Source organism: Bipolaris sorokiniana (assembly GCF_000338995.1).
Source record: "Bipolaris sorokiniana ND90Pr unplaced genomic scaffold COCSAscaffold_3, whole genome shotgun sequence".
NCBI classification, from domain to species: Eukaryota; Fungi; Ascomycota; class Dothideomycetes; order Pleosporales; family Pleosporaceae; genus Bipolaris; species Bipolaris sorokiniana.
Genome location: NW_006911897.1, coordinates 1,964,126 through 1,985,870, shown reverse-complemented (window position 1 = coordinate 1,985,870; position 21,745 = coordinate 1,964,126). Strand labels below are relative to the sequence as shown.

Here is a 21,745-nt window from a genome sequence, read left to right as displayed (position 1 = left end):
AAATTTCCAGGGAGTGAGATGAGAAAATTTGTGTACCATTGACTTGGTAGAGGGTCAACTTAAAAAAGCTTCTTTAGTACACTACACAATATAAAGGTTTCGTCGACCGATTAAATTTGCTTGTGAGAACCATTGCTAGCACATGTTTGAAGAACCAACTGACAACAGTCTGCCATCTCAGAGCGCCCATTCGTCCTTGTCGTCATTCGCGCTGATAAATGGTTCGTTGACTAGTTTGACAGCTAACTCACTGCATAACACACTATCACACACGACAAGTCAGCATCTGCGTCCTAAAAACAAAGGGGCAATATCACAACTTACCAGCTACTCCCCACCAGCGCATCCAGCTCGCGAATCGCCTTCTCCCTACTCGCCCCCGTCTTAATCCCCTTCTGCACCTCAACCTGCAACTCAGCAATGCGCTTCCCACGCGCAATACCCGCAAGCTCCACCACCCTCTTAGCCAAACAGTCGCTATGGAATGCGTGTTGGCAGGGGAAAACAAAGAACTGGCGAGCCAACAGTGGCAAACCACAGACATAGCAGCGTTCACCTGGCTCAACGATAGCGTATCGCTGCTCAAGTGCCTTGATGTCTGACTTGATGTGTGTAGCAGTTGCCTCGCTATCGTCCATTTCCTGCTTGAGATTATCGATCTTGCGGCTGTAGTCTTCGAGGGCTGCGCAAATCTCCTCCTTAAAGTCGTCAATGACGACAAAGTCGGGGAAGAAAGGTATCAAGTCTTCTATCCGGAGTAAATCGACTCGCCGTAGAAACTCAATTGCTGTCTTGATGCCGCTGGACTGGGAAATGACCTTTTTGGCAATGGCGAGCCAGAGCTTCTTGCGAAGAGCGGGCTCAGTGTTTGAGCGGTCGGCGACGGAAGATGCAAGGTCTACTTCGTCGTATTTCAGGGCCAGGTCTACGGCTTGCACGTATTGCTGCATCGAGCTGTAGATGTGCACGCAAGACTGTACGCGCTTGTGCTGGATACATAGGCGAAGGGCAAAGTCAGCGTCGTAGTTTTGCTCGTGAGCAAGTGATTGACCTTCCAGGTAGGCGAGCAGCGCTGATTCATCCTTTGTGGAATGTGATGCGTAGATAGAGATAAGAGTATTGTGAATTGCAGCGTCTGTTGAGTTGCGTTGGTTGATCTCAAAGAGGAGGTAACGAACGGCCTGATTTGAACTCAACGGGGCCTTGGTCTGGCTGTTGTAGTTGAGGAAAGCCGGGATGAGCTTCTGCGCGTCAAAATTGGAGTGCCGCATCATAACATCAACAAGCTCGACTGGCACATGCGCCATGAGAACAGAGCTGTACTTGTAGAATATTTCTGGGTCTGTCTGTTTCTTAAGAACACTCAATGATTCTTGCCAGCGCTCGCGCTGAACCCAGTATGAGAGCACGTAATTATAGTCGTTCACAACTGTCGCAAAGAACAACAATTCTTCTTCCCGGCCGTGACTGCTGATGATGTCGTATACCGTCTTTCGATCCAGATCTCCTTTGTACTTTGATACAAAATCCTGGTACTCTTTCCGGATCACTGAAAGCTGGTCATGAGTCTCAGCAGTGTTCATGCTCTCGGAAAGTTCTGCTTTTGTCGTAATAGTGTCGTCTAGCGTATTGAGTTTCGCCATGTAGAGCTCAATCAGCCACACAGCCACCATAGTCCGTTGCATGATGGCACCTTTTTTCAGCGTTGACAGTTTGGTCACCAAGTACTTCCGCAGGGCGTCTTGTTCACCATTGTCGATGAACGTCAGCGCAACTTGTTCAAAGGGTTTTGTACTTCGCCCATAGACAGTCGCTGCTTCCATGTATTGGTTCTTGCCGACAAGGTAATCACCAGATGCTGTAGCTACCGCATCCTTTTGCGCTGGTGTTTTGGCGTACTGTGATGCCGCCTCGAACTGTTGCGACTTGAGCATGATCTTCCAGACGTCTCTACTCTCATCCGTTACGACGACTTCGAAAATCTCTTGAGTCGTAAAGAGCCAATATGTGTTCTTCTTCAGGTCTGCCACCAGCCCTAGTGCACTTTGTCCCTGGTGAAGCACCACCTGATCGAGAACAACGGTATCATCGAGGCGATTGATGGCTACGATCCTACCTTCGACAAGTTGGAGTATGTGCCATTGACTTAATACCATAGAAGTGACGGCCTCTTGCGTTCTGCGAGCGCGTCCGCTAGCAGTTTGTGAGGGTGGTATCTGGGATCTGGACAGCATCTTTGCGTCACCAAGAACTTTGCCACCAAGCTCAGAGGTATCTTGTGATAAGTACAGTTTCCCATGCAGTACTCCTTGTGATGTCAGCCAACCGAATACTCTTTCCGTCTGCAGGTCCTCTCTGTTGGGGTTCTCTTGATTTTCCGGAGAGACAGCCAGCAAGGAGGTCGCTGTAGGAGCCACATTGGACACCTCGTGTACGGTTGCAGACTCGCTTTCGAAGAGCTTGGAGAAGATGGATCCGCTTCCCTCGTTTCCCTGGCGTCCGACTTTGCCAGAGAAATGTAGAAACGTGGACGGTGTAGCGACAATAATGCGTCGCAGATCCGACCGTCCAGGTACCATGTCTGTCCATAAGCCTGTGATAGGACCATCGTTTGTTCTGTATATGCTCTTCAAGTACCGCTCTTCTCTCCTGTAGAACTCGGACGAGGGCTCAATGTAAACTTCGTACACATTGCCGTCTGAGGATCCAACCAGAATCTCCCTCGTCGAGGCTGTCGGTTGTGAGGGATTCCATGATATGCTTTCGATGACGACTCCTTTTAGTCTCGACAATGCTTTAGGTGTCCGTGACTGTGTGTGGAGATAGTAGTTCTCGGCGAGGGTAGTGGCTATGATGAGATGGGACGCAGAGGGATCTAGGAAAAGGCGCTTGATAACGCCAATCTCCGAAGGCTTCTTGGGCAGATCAATATCTAACATGCGAGTAAGCGCTTGTTCTGTTGGAATGCTCTAGCACTCGAATGTGCAGGACGAACCATCTATGTCTGCAGGACTATCCAGATCTATACGCAGAATACGGCCAGTAGAGAGGGCCAAGATCAGTACATTGTTTGCGACCGCAGCGGCGACAAAGTCAGAGGATATGTTGAACTGCAGAGACACGCGCTCGATATTGAACATGGGGAGCGAGGCATCCTCTTGCATGTTGCTTGTGCTCGGCGGCGCATACCCGCTCGTCATGTCGTACGCCATTCTGGGACGGGGAATCGGCTCGCTACTATTGTACGATTGCGGTCATATTTTGCGCGACCCTCTGCTACTCTTCCTGGTCTCTGAAATCTCCGAGGATTCGGTGCGCAGACTTGTCTGTTGTAGTGGAAGCATCTTGACGGCCTCGGTGACGCCCAAGCTCGCGGAGCTTGGACGTCGGCGATGGAGCGGAGATATGCCGGCATTAGTCTTACGTCACGTGGACTCGCGTTTCATTCGTGCAAATGTCCACCTCAGACTAGGCGAGATGACTAAGAGATGGAGATGACATAACACCCTCACGACTACCATAAAGCACCCTAGGTGATCACAGTAATATTATGTATTCTATTACTGTCAATATGATACCTGGGCTGATTGTCCACGTCAAACTATTTCCTCGACATATCCTGTGCCACCATGCTCCTCACATATGCAGCCACCTTCTCAGCAACCGGTACCCCATGTCTAATACAGAATCCATGTGGCCATCCCTCTGTATGGTCAATTTCCATGATTGGCTTCCAGTTCTCTCCCATACCATCCACCTCCTCTACATCACCTCGACCATATCTGCCGCGGTTGTTAATCAACGCATCTCGTGTGGCATCCGCAACCCAATGATCAGTGCGTGCAAATAAGAAACGCAAAATTGGTCGAGGGTGCGGATGCTTGGTTGGTGGCTCAGAGGCGGAGGCTCCCCAGATTTCTTCATCCCAGATATCGGTGTCGATTTGGAACATTTCATCACGCGCCATGTGCAGCGCTTGCTGAACGCCGTGTGGGGACTTAATGAATGCCGCAGTCGTATGAGCAGCATCTGGAGGAAAGTCCATGACCTTTGCCACAAGTGTAGCTATGAGAGATACGGGAAGTACGAATGTTAAAAAGTACACAAAGAGCGCAGCGAACACTGAAAAATTGGAGTTCTTGAGAAACGGCTGCATCACATGGTTAGTAACGTTCTGTTAGATAAAGCAGTAACATGGACATACAGCAGCCTTCATCCCACTCTCGCTCCGAGCAATATCCACGACTGTAGGGAACAGTCCCACGGCACCAATGACTCTTGTCTCGAAATCGTCACCTGCCAGGCCATGTGCCCTCAGCCTACGAATAATTTCTAGTGAGATGTATGCGCCGACTGAGTGCCCCACCAGGATTACTCTAACGTCCTTTGTACCCTGGTCTTTGACTTCTTCCACCAAGTCCGTCAACTCGTCTTCGGCGTGTCGGATTTGGTCTTGCAGTCCGTATGGCGGCTGCTTACGCCATTTCATCGTCTTGATCTCCTTGGTGTTCATTTCAAAGCCAGACAGACTCCTTCCGTACACCTGAAATTCAACATCGCGATCAGATGCTGTATTGTGGCTCAACACGCCATAAAGATGGGTCAAGAAAGTACGGTAATACTCCACGAGTCCTGGATTACCAGTAACAAAGTAGATGATGTAGGTCCGCGAGGCCGATTTCTTGCCTGGCTCCGGTGGAGTGCGGAGATGTATCAAGGAGGCTGGTGGAGAAGACATTTTGATATCTCAATCTAGGATAAAATATGGAATTAATAGAGAGGATGCAGGAAGACAGCCTCTGAGAGCGATTTTATGGGCGTCTTTTGATATCTTGGCTGCGCTAGGTTCAACCCTAGTTGATGCAGGTGCGCTATGCCTTTTCTGGGATGGCGCAAATTGGAGACAGCCAGACCCTGAGAAAGGGTCGAGGTGAGATTGCCTGCATGTTTTCTTCGCACAGACGTGCCACAAGACAACAGTTTTTAGAATCTCATCACAACATTATGGAATTGTCGTATGCAATTGTCCAACAAGATCTAAATGGGTATCACTATCGGGACTAATAGCTCCAACCGATGGCATCAATTGGGGCAAGGTTCACTCTATCCTGAGGAACAGCTCCATCACGCCCACCATCCTTTCCTTTTGTGCAGCCTTTTCCTTCTCCTTGCTACTATCTTTCCACCTCATTAAGCAGTCTGAAAATACGACTGCGTAGTTTCTCACAATGAGCTGCCGAATCGCCACCTCAGGCACTTTGCTTAGAGTCTTTCTCCTGACGTGGGCTTGCGGACTGGAAGGAAGACTCATGTCTGCACTTGCTCTCTTGTCGTTGGAGCCCTCCGGACGTGGCTTCGATGCTTCTGTAATCTGATTTGCAATGTTGTGAAGAAAAGAGAGAATGAGGAGAAACGTAGCGTTGTGGTTGGGCGCTGAAGCAAGGATCTCCAGGATAGTCATTTTATCATCGTCTGGGGAGGCCGGTACATTGGACTTTTCACGGCGGATAAGCGCTTCTTCCAGTCTTTCCCATAGACTCTTCGTGATAACGCCGTCGGTGAGGCTGGAAAGGAAGGTGACGAGGACTTCGGCTAATACCTCCGTTCGTTCTCTACTACGAGTCTCTGGAGAAAAGGCATCGGCGAAAGGTGTGTCACAGTCTAATGCATCGTAGACCGCTGCGAGCTCATCTTCCCTCTCCTGACTCACGCTAGTTCGCCCTTTGACAAAAGGCCATCCTGCGTTGTCTTGCCAAGGTGCCCTTTCTCCTTCAGTCTTTGTCATCTCCCATTCAGCGAGCGTCCGTTCAGTCAAGTCTTCTATCGCCTCGGTCAGCCGGAAGATTTCCCTAGGCACGCTCCATTTTACCTCGCCACGGGCAGGTATTTGGTGCTGCAACTTGCGGATACCGCCTTCCGGGATTTTAATCAATTTGTCAATGGACCTGGCAAGCACAGAAGGCAGCCAATGAGCGCGGATAGACAGAAAGTGGTCTCTTCCGTTTTCGATACGTAGGACGAGGATTTCGTCTAGGACCGAGTCGCCTTCATTGAGATCACGCACGGAACCCGTATTTTCAATCTTGAGTTTCAATTCGACGTTTAGGACATCGGCGGGCTCGAGGGTGAAACGCTGTTGAACATCATCTAGCGCTGGCCGGTCCAGCGTGTTTTGGTCCTTGTCGAATGCCACACTGAGCCAAGGAGGAAAGGGTCCGGCAGGCTGGCCTTTATCTACTGGACGATTTGCAAACCCAAAGGTGGCTGGGACACGTCCAGTATTGGCTATGGTGATGTTGCGTCGGTAGGACTTTGCAAATTTGACCTCGCCGAAGTCGACTCCCTCAAATGCGTTATCTGGTTTCTTTTCCTCACCGGGCGAAGATGAACCAGTAGTACGTTCCACTGCTACAGCAATGGAAGGTCGACCCTCGTTCTCTTGACGGTCAATCTCACGAGCCACTTCAGCGTGAATAGCTGTTTTGAGGTCAGGGACAACGGAATCATACTGGAGCCGGAAGACGGCGTCTAGTGGCTTGTGATCGGAACTGAGAATGTGCATATGAGTGGTGTAGTACTCGAGCAGTAGCTCAGCCTAGTAGGGTCTAGTTAGCAAGATGCGGTAATGTAGTAAGATTTGTGGTACCGTTATTGACGTACAGATAAGTCATCTTTTGTTTTGATTAGTTCCGGCTCTGGCGTCTCGTTCTCGTCATAATCATCGTAGGTCGCGCCGTCTGTGTCTGGGTCGTACTCATACATGACGTCGTAATCCCCCGGAACGTTCAAGCCCTTTGATGAAACTTCTTCAGCTATTCGGCGTGCAGCCTCCTGTTCCTTGACCTTGGCCTCATACTTTTGCTTGGATGCTCGGGTTCGATATATGATGCGGTCGCACCAGCTGGGACAGCGACGCTTCTCGCTGGAGTCAAAAACGCCAACCTTGCCTATATCGTACTTGTAGGACGGCAGGAACCGGATGGGCCCTTCTTCCCAACCATCATGGAAAGCTTTTCCTTGCTTCATGACTTGGTGCAGCTCATCGTGTGGCAGAAGAGATAAGAGGGTAGTCTGTAACGACGCTGGATCCAGTTCATCAGGCACAGGAGCTGTGTCGCCTGTTTGTTCGGACGATTGTCTCGAGTCATATCCTGAATCGGCGGACGTGGAAGTTCTACTTCGGCTCTCTTGTGAGTCCAGGTCTTGGGTATGAATTGTCAGTAAGCGGCGCACGTCGTCTCCTGGCATGCCTTCGAGACGATAGTTCAAATCGCCGAACCAAAAGGCAAAATCCTCATCACCAAGACCTTCGCCACTAGACTGTGAAGGGCCCAAGCCACCGACGATAGGGTCGAAGCGAGTGCGAGTGGTGATTTGGGCAGCATCCCAGTTCCTTCGGTCTAATGATGCTTTGTCGGCACCAGCTGCAAGATGGGAATTTACAAAGACAAGGCGTGTCGTCTCACCCAAGACAATGCGCGTCGTCACAGCACCCTTGTTGCCCATGTAACCCATGAGGCCTGTACCAACGCTTGTGGTGCTGACATTCTTGATCTGAGGGAAGATTTGTGGCGAGGCATAGATGGCCAACCACAGCCCGATAAGCTGCTGATCTGCCACCAGCTTGTAGTCCTTAGGCAAGGCAGCTTCGAGCTGGGCCTTCCATCTATTTACGGTTGAAGGATCGGTAAAGGGCCTCAGAGCCTCGGCAGCCGAGGTGATGTCGACAATCTCCTGCAGACCTAACACGTAGATGTCGATATCCTCTCCGCCGGGCACAGCTACTGCATCATGAGAGCCAGTGTCCGACACGCCCAACCCGCCAAGGGCCCCGTCTACGCCGCTGCCCTTGATAAACCATTTGCCAATGTCTTGCTCTGTGCCTTTTTGGGCGGCCGTATTCCAGGAGCCGACCTTGATGCGCACAGTCTGCGGGCGCGTGTACTCAGCACGACGGTCGTATAGAGCCTGGGAGAGGGACGTCTGTTGTGTAGCGACAGATGCGATGCTCGGGGAATGCGGATCAAGAAATGCGCCGGGAATGGTGGCATCTAGTCGCTCTGTCGACTGCACAGAGACGGCTTCAGATGTCATGGCGGGGTGGAGGCGAGGAGGGCAAGAAGAGCGAAGGCGGTTGCTGATGCTGGTGCAGTGACGCCATGGTAGGAGTGGAGATTTGATAGCACGGGGAGGGTAAGCGGGCACCTGGCAATGACGACGCTGAGGCTGTTGCGCTGTGGCTGTGGTGGTACTAGGTGGGGCCCAAGCTTGTCGTGGGATTATTGTTCAACACTAATGGCCGCCGTCAGTACACTACTTACTTACATAGTAGTGTATACTATACATACATGAGTATACACATATAACACCACAACACCATGGCGCCGCACCGCAAAGCCCGCGCCAGCCAGCCCCAGCAGCCACCGCCCTCGGACTACGAGACTGATGCCATACCTTCGGTCGACGACATGCCCCTCCCCCCGCCGCGTTCCAACGAAGAGCTCAACTTGTCGGTCCTCCGCCGCCAGTATCCCGCCCTTGCCTCCATTGAGCATGTCACCCCCTATGCCGCTCTATACACTTTCAATCTAGAGACGCAGCAGTGGGAGAAGATGGGCGTTGAGGGCACCCTCTTTATCTGCCAGCTCACACCCTCGCCCATGGGCGCCGAGCGCTACTGCGCCATCATCCTTAACCGCAGAGGACTCGACAACTTCTACGAGGAGCTCACTAGCAGCGACGAAATGGAGATCTCGGATCCCTATGTCATCATTCAGGGCGAGCAAGTTTACGGCATCTGGATCTTTGCTGATCCGCCGCCCTCGTCGACGGCAAACTGCCGCCAGGAAACGGCTGCCAAGATGATGGCCGTCGCCGACAGGGCCAAAGCAAGCCGTGCCGCTCTCCACGGTTCACCAGACGCTGTCTCTTCCACCCCCATGGGCCGCCAGCTTTCGTTGCGAGAGCTCTTTGGTCAGCAACGTGAGCAGGATGCCGACTTTAGCTTGCACTACCACGACAGCCACCCCATGCCGAGCATGCACCATCCGCCACAGCAGCATCAGCAGCAGCAGCCATACATGGCTCATGCCGGTCCTCCGCAACCAGACGTGCTAGGCCAGCTGTTCATGCGCGCAAAGCAAAACCACAATGGCCTAGGGTGATGTGTTTCCGCTCAATGGCTATGCCACGCACTCCCGTTCGAACGCACAAGTATTTGTACCATCCGGAGCGCGCCTATCGATACATGCCTGCAAATAGGCTCCGGCATCGCATCACGCTTGTTCAGTGATATGCAGGTCCTGCTGAGACGCGTCTCCATGCCTTCCGCGTACTCCCTTGGCTGACCTCACATACGGAGAGCAAACATCAGCAACTTATCTGGGTCTCCTGTTCATCCAGACTCGGTGATTTAGTACTTTCATGAAGCGCGCATGGCATCTATTGCCAGAGAAACGTAGTAGGTACATAATGCTGGTCATCATCTACACAGCATCATCAACGCAGGTCTGTTCGGGTGCATCCACTGGACCATGACATTGTTCAGGACGGTCCTTTCACGTTGGTAATTGATAGTCAAAAAGATACCCGTTTTCAAGATAAATCTTATGGTTCAAAAACGCAAAATTTTGGTGTTACGCAAATAGTCTTTTCGCGCTCTGATACCACGCGTCGATGGTTTGATAAGGCTGGCTAGCAATGACCTCACCCCTCCCGCACACCCCTGTCATTTACCCCACGGCGGGGCATCCACTGTCCCAAAAATTTCCCGTCGCAACAGTCCAACATCACAAACGTACAAGACTGCACCACTCAGACACAATCGCATACCATGACAGAAGGTGTCCGAGTTCTCCTTGTCGGCAATGGCGGCCGTGAGCACGCTTTGGCTTGGAAATTACTGCATTCACCTTCGACTGAGCACATTTACGTTTGCCCCGGTAACGGAGGGACCGCAACCCTTTCGTCAAAAGTCACCAATGTCACACACATCAAGGACACCGATTTCGCCGGCCTTGTCGAATTCGCTAAGGAGAAGCAAGTGAACTTGTTGATACCAGGACCTGAGGCACCGCTAGTTGCAGGCATTGTAGATTACTTCAAGGAGAATGGACTCGAGAGCATCAAGGCGTTTGGCCCTTCGAAAAAGGCCGCAACCATGGAAGGCAGCAAGACTTTTAGCAAGGACTTTATGAAGCGACACAACATTCCCACTGCAGCGTATGAAAACTTTAGCAAATACGAGGATGCCAAAGCCTACCTGGACACCATTTCACACTCGGTAGTGATCAAGGCCTCGGGCCTGGCAGCAGGAAAGGGTGTCGTCATACCCCAGACCAAGGAGGAGGCCCACGCGGCGCTCAAAGACATCATGTTGGACCGCGAGTTTGGCGCAGCCGGCGACGAGGTGGTAATTGAGGAGTTCCTTGAGGGCGATGAATTGTCGATTCTTACTTTTAGCGACGGCCGCACTATCAAGTCTCTCCCGCCTGCACAAGACCACAAGCGCATTTTCGATAACGACCAGGGTCCCAACACTGGAGGCATGGGCACGTATGCTCCAACGCGCATTGCACCACGCGAGGTCCTCGATCGCGTCGACAAGGAAATTCTGCAGCCCACTATTGACGGCATGCGAAGCGAGGGCTTCGAGTTCAAGGGCGTGCTGTTCACCGGCCTGATGATGACCAAGGATGGACCAAAGGTACTTGAGTACAACGTCCGCTTCGGTGACCCCGAAACGCAGAGTCTGTTGGCGCTTATGGAGGGCGACCTTGCCCAGGTTATGGTCGCATGCGCAGATGGACGGTTAGCAGATGTCGATGTCAAGGTATCCGACCGCTCCGCCGCTACCGTGGTAGTTGCGGCCGGCGGGTATCCAGGCAGCTACGCAAAGGGCACAGTCATGAAACTAGATGCTACACCAGAAGGTGAGCTACGATCTGATTATTGTAAACTGACCGTATGGGGTGTGCTGACTATAGACAGATGTCATACTATTCCACGCCGGAACTTCCTTCTCCGACAACACACTCAAGACGTCTGGCGGGCGTGTCATCGCATCAACTGCAACTGCGCCTACGCTTGAGGAAGCCGTAGCAAAGGCCTACGAGGGTGTTGAGTGCATACACTTTGAGGGCATGCAGTACCGCAAGGATATTGCGGGGCGGGCGTTGAAGAAGTAGTAAAAATTGCGTACTTGGGAAATTATTGGGCAGTTGGCGTTTTTTTGACGAAGGAGGTGAATACCACATATACACCCGTGTCAGTAGCAAAAATTCTAGGCATCTACAATGGAGTCTCCTACCTTGCTATTGTCTACATTGTATCGATACTAGTTAGCTCCTGGGAAGCGCTCCTATCAGCAAAAGGCTGTCTTTTGCAACCAAAAGAGCCATGATACTGTAGCATGAGGAAATTAGCCCCGGTTCTACCCTCTCAATCATTATTCTCGCTCGAGAATCTTGGAATATGTCTCCTTTTTCTTCTTTTTTTCCTTTCTGTGCTTCTTCTGCTCAGGTGAAGCGGATTCGTCTTCCTTTTTCCGCTTCTTACTTGAGGCATTGTTGTCGTCGTCTATCTTCTCCTTGGCACCAGACTCGCCACCGCCGCCACTATTTACAGCTGGAGTATCTGTACCTTGATTGATCTTGGCCTTTTCTTCTTGCTCTTTGAGCCGCGCCGCCCTCAGCTCGTCCTTCTGTCGTATAGCGTCCTTTAGCACGGGGCTGTCTCGCTTGAGGGCGTCGGCTGCAGCTGCAACGCCAGCCTGGACTTTGTTTTGACCTTCGCCACTGCCGAGCCACTCGTCGTTGTAACCCCACCCTGTGAGATAGATACCCATATGGTAGCATTGAACACTGTTGGAGTCGTACGTCATGGGTTTCTCCTCCTTTGTGATGAGCTTGACACCCTTCCCGAGGACCAGCTTGTTGAGTTGGTCGCGCGCTTGAGGGTTCTCGATAATCTTCTCCCTGAAGCCGAGCAGCTGTGGCGCCCAAAGTTCTGTGAGCCATGCCTCAGCCGCCTCGAAACCGTGCGTTGGGTCAGAAAGAACGACTGCTGCGACGTAGGCCTCGACCATGTCGGCGACGACTTTGTGGTATTGCTTCGAGTTCTTGTCCCATTGGGCCCGGTGCTTCAGTCGATCCGGAAAACCGTACGCCTCGGAGAATTTGCCCAATGTCGAGTTCTCGACCAGACGTTCGCGCCACATGCACAGCTCCGGAACATCGACGTGTGGGAAGCGGTTGTAGAGCGCGCGTGAGGCAATGAGTTCGATGTAGGCGTCGCCGAGCAGCTCAAGACGTTCGTAGTCTAGGCTGAGGTCTCCGCCCAGCGAAGAGCCGGGGATACTGGGGTCGTAGATAGCGGATCGATGGGTGAAGACGGCTTCGTGGAGATGGGGCTCGGCGATGGGGGGCAGAGGGGGCAAATCTTTAGATTCTTGGACTTTGCGATGTACGTAATCGGGAACCGCGACCTGGACGGCCTTGTCGGGTCGCTTTGCGTCGAGTTCGCGTTTCGCTTGCGATGAAGTGCCGTGGTCGCGAGCGCAAAGCCGGCGTCGCAGCTCATTTGCGTGGTAGAGAATTTCCTTGTCTGCTCCAGGAGTGGTCTCTTCGGCGACGAACCTGTCCAACAAAGCTACCAGGCCCGTTTGCATACTCGCCGAGGAGAGTTCTGGTTGCGGTGCATTGCGCTGGAGAGGTGGGTTGTGCTTCTTGCTGTGGTGATCGCGGCTATAATGATTGAAACCTCCTCCACGTTTGTGCGATGCCATGACGGTGCACGAGTGGCCGACCCGGTCCTAACTTTTTTTCTTGTTATGGAAGTGGAAGAGAGCATTAACGACCAAAAAGTTGTATGGACAGGGCGGCGGGCGCTAGTTGCGGGCGCCAAGGGTACCTCCGCCGGCCATTTATGTCGACGGCGCACCCAGCACGAAGACTAAGCATTGCAAGCATAATGGCAGTCCCACGACAGCGGGTGCTGGACCTGATGAGGGTGTGTTGCTTTCTTTTTCATGTTCTTTATCTTCCCGTGTCCAGGTTGTGTGTTGGGTCTGTATTTTGACATGCGCGCAGGTTCAGTGCAAGGTCTTCAACACCACATATAATCCCGAACGCCTGCGCCTAGGATCGCGTATCCTTCATCAGCGCCTCAAGGGCCCGTCAGTCGCCTCATACTACCCGCCGCGGATAGGAACAATTCCCCAGCTGCGAAGCCTGTACCCCGAACGCCAGATCATAGACGAAGCAGAGGAAGACTGGTTAGAGCATCTGAATGTTGCAAAGTCAAGAGGCAAGGGTGCGCCCAAGAAAAAGAGGACTGCTGCCGGTAGGTACCCACTGATGCGGCTTGCTAATATTGTTGCTGACCCTTTGTAGAATCCAAGAAATTTAACAAGAGGAAGTAGGCGGGTTAGTGGCCTGCTTCTACGGTCTAAATGTACAATACAGAGACGTATGCAATCACTACACTTTGCGTCCGCGTGTCGCCCCAGCCACCCTATAACTTACCCTTGGCTGCCTTTTTCTCTTGTGCCGCCCATTCTCTATCAAATTCATCGTCCCACGCTGTTCGGACAACACGGTGCTCGGGCTGTACTGGCACATTCACCTTGTGATGCTCGACTGTGCAATATGTCGTCTTTCCATCCAGACTGGTCATATCGCCTCTAATCATTGCCATTTGCTTGCCTATACTCACCACTTTACTGTTGAGCCTGACCTTTACTCCAATCGGCACGGCTTTGAGGTAAGAAATATTGAGGGAGCGTGTCACGCCGCCCATGAATTCCCAGAAGCCGGGCCGCGCCAGAGGGCATAATGCCGTCGTGGTGGACATGTCGAATATGACGCCTGCAGCTCCGCCGTGCATGACATCTAATTCACCACTCAGTTTAGGCCGCTGGCTATGACAAAAGACGTACTGTTCAGGTTGGAGAAGTTGGGTGCCATGAACATTTCATACGTCACTGTTCCGTCGGTCGTGGCATCCACAAGCTCTAAGCTGTTCATGACTTGGTTGTCAAAGTCCTCGGGATCGTTAGTTCAAGCAACCATTTGTACACCAACTCGCGCATCTCACAATATGATCTTTTGGCCGCTTTTCTGCAAGCAGTTTGTACTTGTCGAACATGGCGCGTACAGCCGCTATTGCTTTTTGCCGATCAGCCCCTGGGTCACTCATCATGGATTTAGAGAAAGGCAAAGTGCTATGGTAAATACGCGAGATGTGTCTGTATCAGTATGTATGTTATCTGGGATATCGGAAAGACGCCCGTTCCCGACGACGCCATCGGCTCGGTCGCGTGGTAGTGACGGTGGGCAATCGGCAGGGCGGCGCGCTTTGAAGCCTCGGCTCATTCGCTCAATCATTGCATGATCACCATCCAAGGGGGGCCCGCCTTGCTCAAGTCACTCCATCCATGTCTCCACCGAAAGGGTTGCCAACCTGTCCTTTTTTTCTATCGAGCGTCGGCGTCTGTGTGCGTGTCTGTGTCTGTGTGCAATGACTCTCGAGCATCTAGTACCCAGGTACAGGTAGTAAGCTCGACTTAGCGGCGTCTGGGACTTCCCAGGTTGTTTCATCCTCATGGCTCGCCCTCGTCTAGCGTACGGCGATACTTTGTGATGACAAGACTGACAAACACAACGCGTTCCCGCCACCAATAAGCCGACAACCACAGCCGATCCTATTCTTGGGCCAGTACAGTAATACACAATTGCCTAGATGCTGGCTTGGTAGTCTGAGCTGTTCTTAATTGCTTCCCCCCTTCGTCCAGCATTCGCTACGTTGTCTTTAATTAGACGGGCCGCCGCCCAGTAGTACCTGTGTCCACATCACCCTTTGCTCTCTCGGTGTCTCGTACAACCAGACATCACAAGCAAGACTTCACCATGGGCTCAGAGACAGCGCCCGTGTCTGCGACACTGCGGAAAAGGGTGTTGAAAGTATTATTCATTTCCCTGCTGCTTGACTTGGTACGTCATCTCTGGTCGCAACTAACTGAGCGCATGCACTGACAGCCTTGGGCTTTAGATATCATTCACATTCATCCTCCCGCTGTTTCCCAAACTAATCGAATTCTATCGTAACCATGAAACCGGCGACCCCGACACAATCCTTTCCAAAATCCTCGCCGGTCTCAATGCATACAAGAACTCGTTCGCGAAGCCCATCAACTCCCGCTATGACATTGTCCTCCTCGGCGGCGCACTCGGCTCGCTCTTTTCCCTCTGCCAGGCAATCGCATCGCCCTTTATTGGCACGCTCTCGGACAAATATGGAAGGCGTACTGCACTGCTATGGTCCATGGTCGGAAACATCTTCAGCGTGGCGTTGTGGGTTGCAGCCACCGACTTCCGGACTTTCCTTGCGAGCAGGATCGTGGGTGGACTGAGCGAGGGCAACGTGCAGCTTGCCATGGCGATTGCTACAGATATCAGCGATGACAGCCAGAGAGGGTCAACAATGGCGCTTGTGGGCGTCTGCTTCAGCATCGCTTTCACGTTTGGACCCGCTCTGGGTGCATATCTCTCGACGCTGCAGATCATGGACAAGAACCCCTTTGCCATGGCAGCGGGCTTCTCCCTGTTTCTCATTGTCTCGGAGACAATTTACCTATACATCAGCCTTCCGGAGACGCTTCCTTCGGCAAACAAGAGTGAGAATGGGATGGCAAATGGAAAACTCAAGGATGCGGACAAGCCGAAGCCTCGTATCCGGACGAACTCGCACTTTCTTCTCAACGCCACGCATTTTACCTTTATCCTGTTCTTCAGCGGCATGGAGTTCTCGCTTCCCTTTATGACTTACGACCTGTTTGCCTATCAAGCAAAGGATTCGGGGCGGCTACTCGGGTTCATTGGATTGGTTGCATCGCTGCTCCAGGGGTCAGTGGTGCGTCGCATGCACCCACTTAAGGTGGTTCAGATGGGAGTCGTCAGCTGTACCATAGCCTTTGTTATGCTGGGCAGAGTGCAGACTCAGGGTGCACTCTATGGGGCAGCAGCCCTTTTGGCCGTGACGAGCGCGACGGTTGTGACTGGCTTGAACAGTCTGTCGTCTTTCGAAGCTGGTGCGGGTGAACGTGGAAACAAGCTGGGAAACCATCGAAGTTTTGGTAAGTTCAGAAAAGACCACTGTGAAATCGCAATCGCTAACTCTCTCTCTCTCAGGCCAAATTGGACGTTCTCTAGGACCCTTGGTCTTCTGCACGCTATACTGGTGGGCAGGCCGAGAAACAGCGTACGCGACCGGAGCTGCGGGTATGGTGGCTGTATGTGGATTGGTGTTTGGAGGGCTGAAGGTACCGCCCGGGACAGAAAACATTGGCAAGAAGAAGCAGAAGACAGTCGAGTAGATGTGATGTTTGGCTGTGGGTGTTGATTCATGTATAAATACAATAGCATTTTCTTTTTCTGTTCAACGCTATGTACTTTCCCAGCTCGAGGTCATGTCCAGTAAAACGGCAGTTCTGCAACTATATGAACATGGAGTGGACATAGGACGTATTGATATGGTGTACTTACATGCCTACTCAATAGTTAACAAATAGTATGCACGTCTGGACGCCATAATTATTAGTCCGACGCTCGGCACGCCTACCGCCGACCCGTTACCCGCACCAATGCCGCTCGTTGGCTTAGGAGCAGATCTACACGTAACCGCGCCAGCTCCCCCGCACATATTAAGCCTAGCACCCAAGTGAACCTCGGCTTCTGCTTCTGTTTTGTCGTTGTCACCAGGGATGGAGGCCAGGAGCTCGGTTCGGCGTGTTGGCTCCATGGAAGGGCCGCTATCGCCTTTGTTTTCGGACAATGCTTCTGTCAGCATCTGTCCGCCTACTACTTAAACAACAAGCACGCCCCATCGTGTAACAAAGCGGCGGTCAGGAACATGGACCCTACAACCACTGCTGCAGCCCTGGCTGCAGCTTCAGCTCTTGCAGCATACGTCAATGCAAAGTATCACGTTGCACAGGACATCAATACGTTGAAGTTCAAGAGAAACTCGACAAAGTACTATGAACAGCTTGGTATGCATCTCCCGCATGTCCCCTTCATCGGCTCGCAACGGCAACCTTTACAATCACCCTCTACCCATGCTAAGCCTAAACAGTGAAAACAAACCGCCAATCCCCATGGTACACATTTCCCCCGCAAGTAGAAAGATACGGCGACAACTTGTGCATCTGGTCCCGCGCCAAATCCTACACATGGCGACAAGTCCACGACCGCGCCGTGCAGTGGGCGAACTTCTTCCTTGCCCAGGGCGTGAAACCTGGCGATATGGTTGCCACCTACCTCATGAATAGTGCCGATTTCATGGTCATCTGGCTCGGTCTCTTCTGTATCGGCTGTGCTCCAGCCCATTTGAACTACAACCTGAAAGACGAGGGACTAGTGCACTGCTTGAAAATCGCTGGAGTAAAGCTTGTGCTTATTGATGAAGACGAAGGTTGTTCGGAGAGATTCGAAAATGTCAGAGCCACAGTGGAAGACATGGGCATCCGTGCGTTCAAGGTGGATGAGAACATGTTGGCAGAAGTTTATCAGGGAAGCACTGCGGTACCAGGCGATGAATTCAGGGAAAATGTGCGTGGGAGGGACCCCACATGTTTGCTCTATACCTCCGGAACAACCGGGCTACCAAAAGCAGGCAAGTACATGGTCAGCCGGTTTCACGAGAGGGGAGATCCAGACGATCTTTCCTTCGGCCAGAAGGCTGGACCAGACGGCGACCGGTGGTATTGCTGCATGCCTCTGTTTCACGGAACAGGAGGAATGCTCACTCTGAGTGCAATCACGAGTGGCTTGAGCGTGGCCATAGGACGCAAGTTCTCCGTCCGCACATTCTGGGACGATATCCACGACTCGCAGGCTACAATGTTTGTCTACGTTGGTGAAACAGCGCGTTATCTACTAATGGCGCCACCACACCCAAGAGAGAGGGATCATCGATTACGGGGCATGTATGGCAACGGCATGCGCCCAGATGTCTGGCGTCGGTTTAAAGAGCGCTTCAACGTCCCAGAAGTCATGGAATTCTTCAACTCGACTGAAGGCGTGCTGGGTCTGGTCGTCCACAACAAGGGCCCGTTTACGGACAACGCTCTTGCTCAACACGGTGCCCTTGTCAGAGCAGCACTGCACAACATCTACATACCCGTAGCTGTTGAACCGGAAACTGGAGAACTGCTACGCGACCCCAAGACTGGCTTTGTCAAGCGTAATTCGTACAATGAAGGTGGCGAGATTCTAGTTGCTGTACCCAGTGAGGACACATTTGCTGGTTACCATAATAATCCGAAAGCGACGGCGAAGAAGTTTGAAAGAGACGTATTCAAGAAAGGGGACTTGTACTATCGATCTGGCGATGCGCTAAGAAGAGATGACGATGGGAGATGGTTCTTCATGGATAGGCTGGGCGACACATTCCGTTGGAAGAGCGAAAACGTATCGACGGCCGAAATTGCCGAAGTGCTAGGAAAGTTCCCTGGCGTTGATGAAGCTATCGTATACGGTACACTGGTTCCCGGGCATGACGGTCGTGCTGGCTGTGTAGCTCTTCGATTATCCCCTGGTACTAGCCCCGAGGCATTCGACTGGAAGGCACTACTAGAATACGCACGAGGCAAGTTGCCAAGATACGCAGTACCCGTATTCCTGCGATTGGTCAAAGAAGCAAGTAATACGGATAATCAGAAGCAGAACAAGGCACCGTTGAGGAATGAGGGTATCGAGATCGACAAGTACGGAAGTAAGGTTGTCGGGGGTGCCGATGATGTTGTCATGTGGATGAAGCCTGGCGAGGATAGATATGTGAAATTTACACTGGAAGATTTGGAGGCGCTGAGAAGTGGTAAGATTCTATTGTAGGTAGTAGAAGGTCAAGATATATACTATAATTGCCGGATATACATCCATAGTACCGCTAAACTAGTCTGCATGCATGGCATCATGCGTGATTTCAATGATACTCTTTGTGACGCTTCTTGGACTGAACAATCGCCGTATCTACAGCTATTTTTTTCGCGGTATTCCAAAATGAGAGTGGTTCCTAGTGCCTATACCATAAACCAATTACTAGTTGTTGTATTGGCTGATACAGGCTATCTAAAATGGTGTAGTAGTCAGTTACTGAAAAATTAAAAAGGCTTTCTTCCGCAATCTAAAACTCGAAAACTCCTTGCCACAAATTAAGACGTTACAAAGAAAATCGGTTTTAATACTAAGATGGCATTCAAAAATCTAGAAGTTAACTTTTGAGTTCTGAACCAATTACATGCAGGGCTGACTATACTACTACCAACGGCCCAGCGCACGATTGGGCGTCATCGGCGGGAAGACTGCTTACTTACACCGATATCTGCGAGACCCTTTGCTCTCAAAAGCGTAAGTATAGTGCTGACATATGTATGTCCATACTTGTCTAAGTGCGACGCATGTTCCATGCAAACTTATGCCTTATCCCACCATACCTGACGCATTCCAAATGCCCCCCTCTCTTACCGTCTCAAAAAAAGCGCACACAAATAACAACTTGAGCGTTCGATAAGCAGGATTCCAAATGGTTTTGCCAAACTACGGGCCGAATAACTTCGTATTCAAGACGGTTTCCGACTTGCCGCTTATCAAAAGGTGGGGCGTGATTGGTCCATTGCGGACCATCAAGGTACCATAGTCCTTGGTACGAGAGTGAAGACACGCACACGTTTTGCCAAGGGTGGTGGGGGATTTTTTTTTCCTTTGGCAGAAAAAGTAGGGTTGAGCGGGAACTTTATATGCTTCTTTGTCGTCATTACAGGCGGGTTGGTTACGCACGGCTGGACACTACGATGTCGGAATTGGAGATACGATTGGTTCGCAAGCTTGGTATGTATTTCTGTGGTTACTTTTGGTATCATTCTACAGAGACCTAATAACAAAAAAATCGACAGATTGCTTTATTTTGGTTAGATCGTTGTGAATGCTCAGTCGTACTGGGTGGAGCTAATATCTGCACTAGGTGTACTGTTGTGCTGCCTACTTTTTCAATTATCTGGATCGATCCGCGTTCTCCAATGCCTATGTATCCGGACTAAAGGAGTCCCTGAAGCTGGAGGGCAACCAATACAGCATCTTGCTCTCCATGTTCACGGCTGGTAGCTGTACCGGCCAGATACCTCATGCCCTAATCATCCAAAAGGTTGCACCTCGCTTTTGGCTCCCCTTCACCCTGATCGTATGGTCCGTCTTGACCATGTGTTCAGCGGCATGCAAGACGTACGCCCAACTTTGCGTCGCCCGCTATTTGCAGGGGTTCTTCGAAGCAAGTCTGTACAGCGGTACCATTTATATTCTTGGATCCTGGTACAAGCCTTTGGAGATTGCCAAAAGAACCGCCATCTTCACGGCTATTGGACAGATCGGCAGCATGTTTGCCGGTATCATGATGACGGCAATGAATGAGAGTCTACATGGGCAAACCTCTCTTGCAGGCTGGCAATGGGTCTTTATCATCAGTACGCATGTTACACCGTATAGCCAATGTCGACACTAACACATTTAAGACGGGGCTATGGGAATCCCTTTTGGCATCTTTGGTCTGTTGTTCTTTCCAAATCTGCCAGAGTCCCCCAACACTCCATACCTCAGCAAAGAGGAAATACAACTCGCGTTAGACCGTCTGCCGCCCAAAAGAGACTGGGGTCACGATATCAGCCTCAAGTCACTGGTCAAGCGGCTTCTTTGGAAACCAGACGTTTACATACTATCCCTCTACTCTATGATAGGATGCGCACTCGAAGCCATTGTTCTTCAGGGTCTTTTCTTACTCTGGATGAAAGCCAATATCGGCCAGTTTCCCTCGTATGCGACGACTACTTACCCTCTGGGCATCCAAGCCGTATCTATAGTTTCAAACATTGGAGCTGGCTACATCATAGACATGACTAATCGTCGTATACCCATGGTCATCCTAGCCGGAGTCTTGCAGCTTCTTGTGGCGATTCTCCTGTTGGTCCCTAATCTGTCTACCGCTGGCGTATTGTTCGCGTTCTACCTGGCTGGTACATCGTACATTGTGAATCCAGTCATGTATGGATGGGCGAGTATCATCTGCCAGCGGAACGGTGACGACGCCTCGAGATCAGTCATACTTTACATCATGAGTATGGTGCAATCCATACTATACACCTTTTGGGGCATTGCCTTTTATCCTGCGACAGATGCACCATATTGGAAGAAGGGCTACATCACCATGATTATAGTGGTGTTTGCCTTCTTTGGTTCAACAGCAGCTGTACAATGGGTGCGTATAATATTGTGAAGAATGATGACTGTAAACTGACCACAAACACAGTTGGACACAAGGTCAAAAATCACAGCAAGCAGCGAGGCAGAATTCGTTTACATTGAGAGCGAAACAGCTGATGATCGGAACAAGAAGGATTGAGGTCTTGCATAAAAAGATAGGGGTGGGCACACTTTTTGTGAAGATCCAGATTCGATAAAGTCCTTCGTATCCGGTACCATTCTCTGCTAAGCTTGGGTCAAATGATAAAATATCGAATCGGATCGAATCGAATCCTATAATCCGGGGGATATACTCACGCCCGCGATATTCCCTTTGCATGGTCAGAAGGTGGTCCTGTGCGATCTGCCCCGAGCCGTTGTACGGGTTCGTGTCTTCGAGAATGCAGCACTTGTGCCGAGCTCCTTCCCGTCATTCGATTTTTTTATGCACACTGTAT

General features: G+C 51.3%; 9 protein-coding genes across 9 annotated transcripts; 4 read left to right on the top strand and 5 right to left on the bottom strand.

The window, feature by feature from the left end:
• Positions 1–177: 177 nt before the first annotated feature.
• Positions 178–3,212, bottom strand: COCSADRAFT_157992 (uncharacterized protein; the record flags this gene model as incomplete). Its single annotated transcript, XM_007699041.1, has 3 exons — positions 178–250; positions 325–2,932; positions 2,996–3,212. The coding sequence occupies 3 exons, from the start codon at positions 3,210–3,212 to the stop codon at positions 178–180; spliced, it is 2,898 nt and encodes a 965-aa protein (XP_007697231.1).
• A 246-nt stretch (positions 3,213–3,458) lies between these two features.
• On the bottom strand, positions 3,459–4,802 carry COCSADRAFT_188310 (uncharacterized protein). Its single transcript, XM_007699040.1, has 2 exons — positions 4,205–4,802; positions 3,459–4,150 (listed from the first exon to the last, which is right to left on the bottom strand). Exons 1-2 carry the CDS (start codon positions 4,736–4,738, stop codon positions 3,602–3,604), a joined length of 1,083 nt encoding a protein of 360 aa, XP_007697230.1. The 5' UTR covers positions 4,739–4,802; the 3' UTR covers positions 3,459–3,601.
• Positions 4,803–5,098: 296 nt separating this feature from the next.
• Positions 5,099–8,094, bottom strand: COCSADRAFT_83042 (uncharacterized protein; the record flags this gene model as incomplete). The annotated part of the gene is made up of 2 exons (XM_007699039.1): positions 5,099–6,595; positions 6,661–8,094. 2 exons carry the CDS (start codon positions 8,092–8,094, stop codon positions 5,099–5,101), a joined length of 2,931 nt encoding a protein of 976 aa, XP_007697229.1.
• Positions 8,095–8,299: 205 nt separating this feature from the next.
• COCSADRAFT_34421 (uncharacterized protein) lies at positions 8,300–9,640 on the top strand (the record flags this gene model as incomplete). Its single annotated transcript, XM_007698421.1, has 1 exon — positions 8,300–9,640. A coding segment is annotated over exon 1 (781 nt), but the record flags the coding sequence as incomplete, so codon positions are not given.
• A 192-nt stretch (positions 9,641–9,832) lies between these two features.
• Positions 9,833–11,186, top strand: COCSADRAFT_23974 (uncharacterized protein; the record flags this gene model as incomplete). The annotated part of the gene is made up of 2 exons (XM_007698258.1): positions 9,833–10,931; positions 10,990–11,186. The coding sequence occupies 2 exons, from the start codon at positions 9,833–9,835 to the stop codon at positions 11,184–11,186; spliced, it is 1,296 nt and encodes a 431-aa protein (XP_007696448.1).
• A 260-nt stretch (positions 11,187–11,446) lies between these two features.
• Positions 11,447–12,784, bottom strand: COCSADRAFT_82109 (uncharacterized protein; the record flags this gene model as incomplete). Its single annotated transcript, XM_007699038.1, has 1 exon — positions 11,447–12,784. The coding sequence occupies one exon, from the start codon at positions 12,782–12,784 to the stop codon at positions 11,447–11,449; it is 1,338 nt and encodes a 445-aa protein (XP_007697228.1).
• A 228-nt stretch (positions 12,785–13,012) lies between these two features.
• COCSADRAFT_34417 (uncharacterized protein) lies at positions 13,013–14,271 on the bottom strand. The gene is made up of 4 exons (XM_007698420.1): positions 14,095–14,271; positions 13,937–14,042; positions 13,392–13,889; positions 13,013–13,341 (listed from the first exon to the last, which is right to left on the bottom strand). The coding sequence occupies exons 1-3, from the start codon at positions 14,194–14,196 to the stop codon at positions 13,513–13,515; spliced, it is 585 nt and encodes a 194-aa protein (XP_007696610.1). The 5' UTR covers positions 14,197–14,271; the 3' UTR covers positions 13,013–13,341; positions 13,392–13,512.
• A 173-nt stretch (positions 14,272–14,444) lies between these two features.
• COCSADRAFT_136765 (uncharacterized protein) lies at positions 14,445–19,004 on the top strand. Its single transcript, XM_007699037.1, has 5 exons — positions 14,445–14,990; positions 15,049–16,132; positions 16,188–16,363; positions 16,843–17,047; positions 17,131–19,004. Exons 1-5 carry the CDS (start codon positions 14,907–14,909, stop codon positions 18,888–18,890), a joined length of 3,309 nt encoding a protein of 1,102 aa, XP_007697227.1. The 5' UTR covers positions 14,445–14,906; the 3' UTR covers positions 18,891–19,004.
• An 845-nt stretch (positions 19,005–19,849) lies between these two features.
• COCSADRAFT_82258 (uncharacterized protein) lies at positions 19,850–21,447 on the top strand (the record flags this gene model as incomplete). The annotated part of the gene is made up of 5 exons (XM_007699036.1): positions 19,850–19,886; positions 19,952–19,965; positions 20,020–20,515; positions 20,564–21,303; positions 21,355–21,447. The coding sequence occupies 5 exons, from the start codon at positions 19,850–19,852 to the stop codon at positions 21,445–21,447; spliced, it is 1,380 nt and encodes a 459-aa protein (XP_007697226.1).
• Positions 21,448–21,745: the final 298 nt, after the last annotated feature.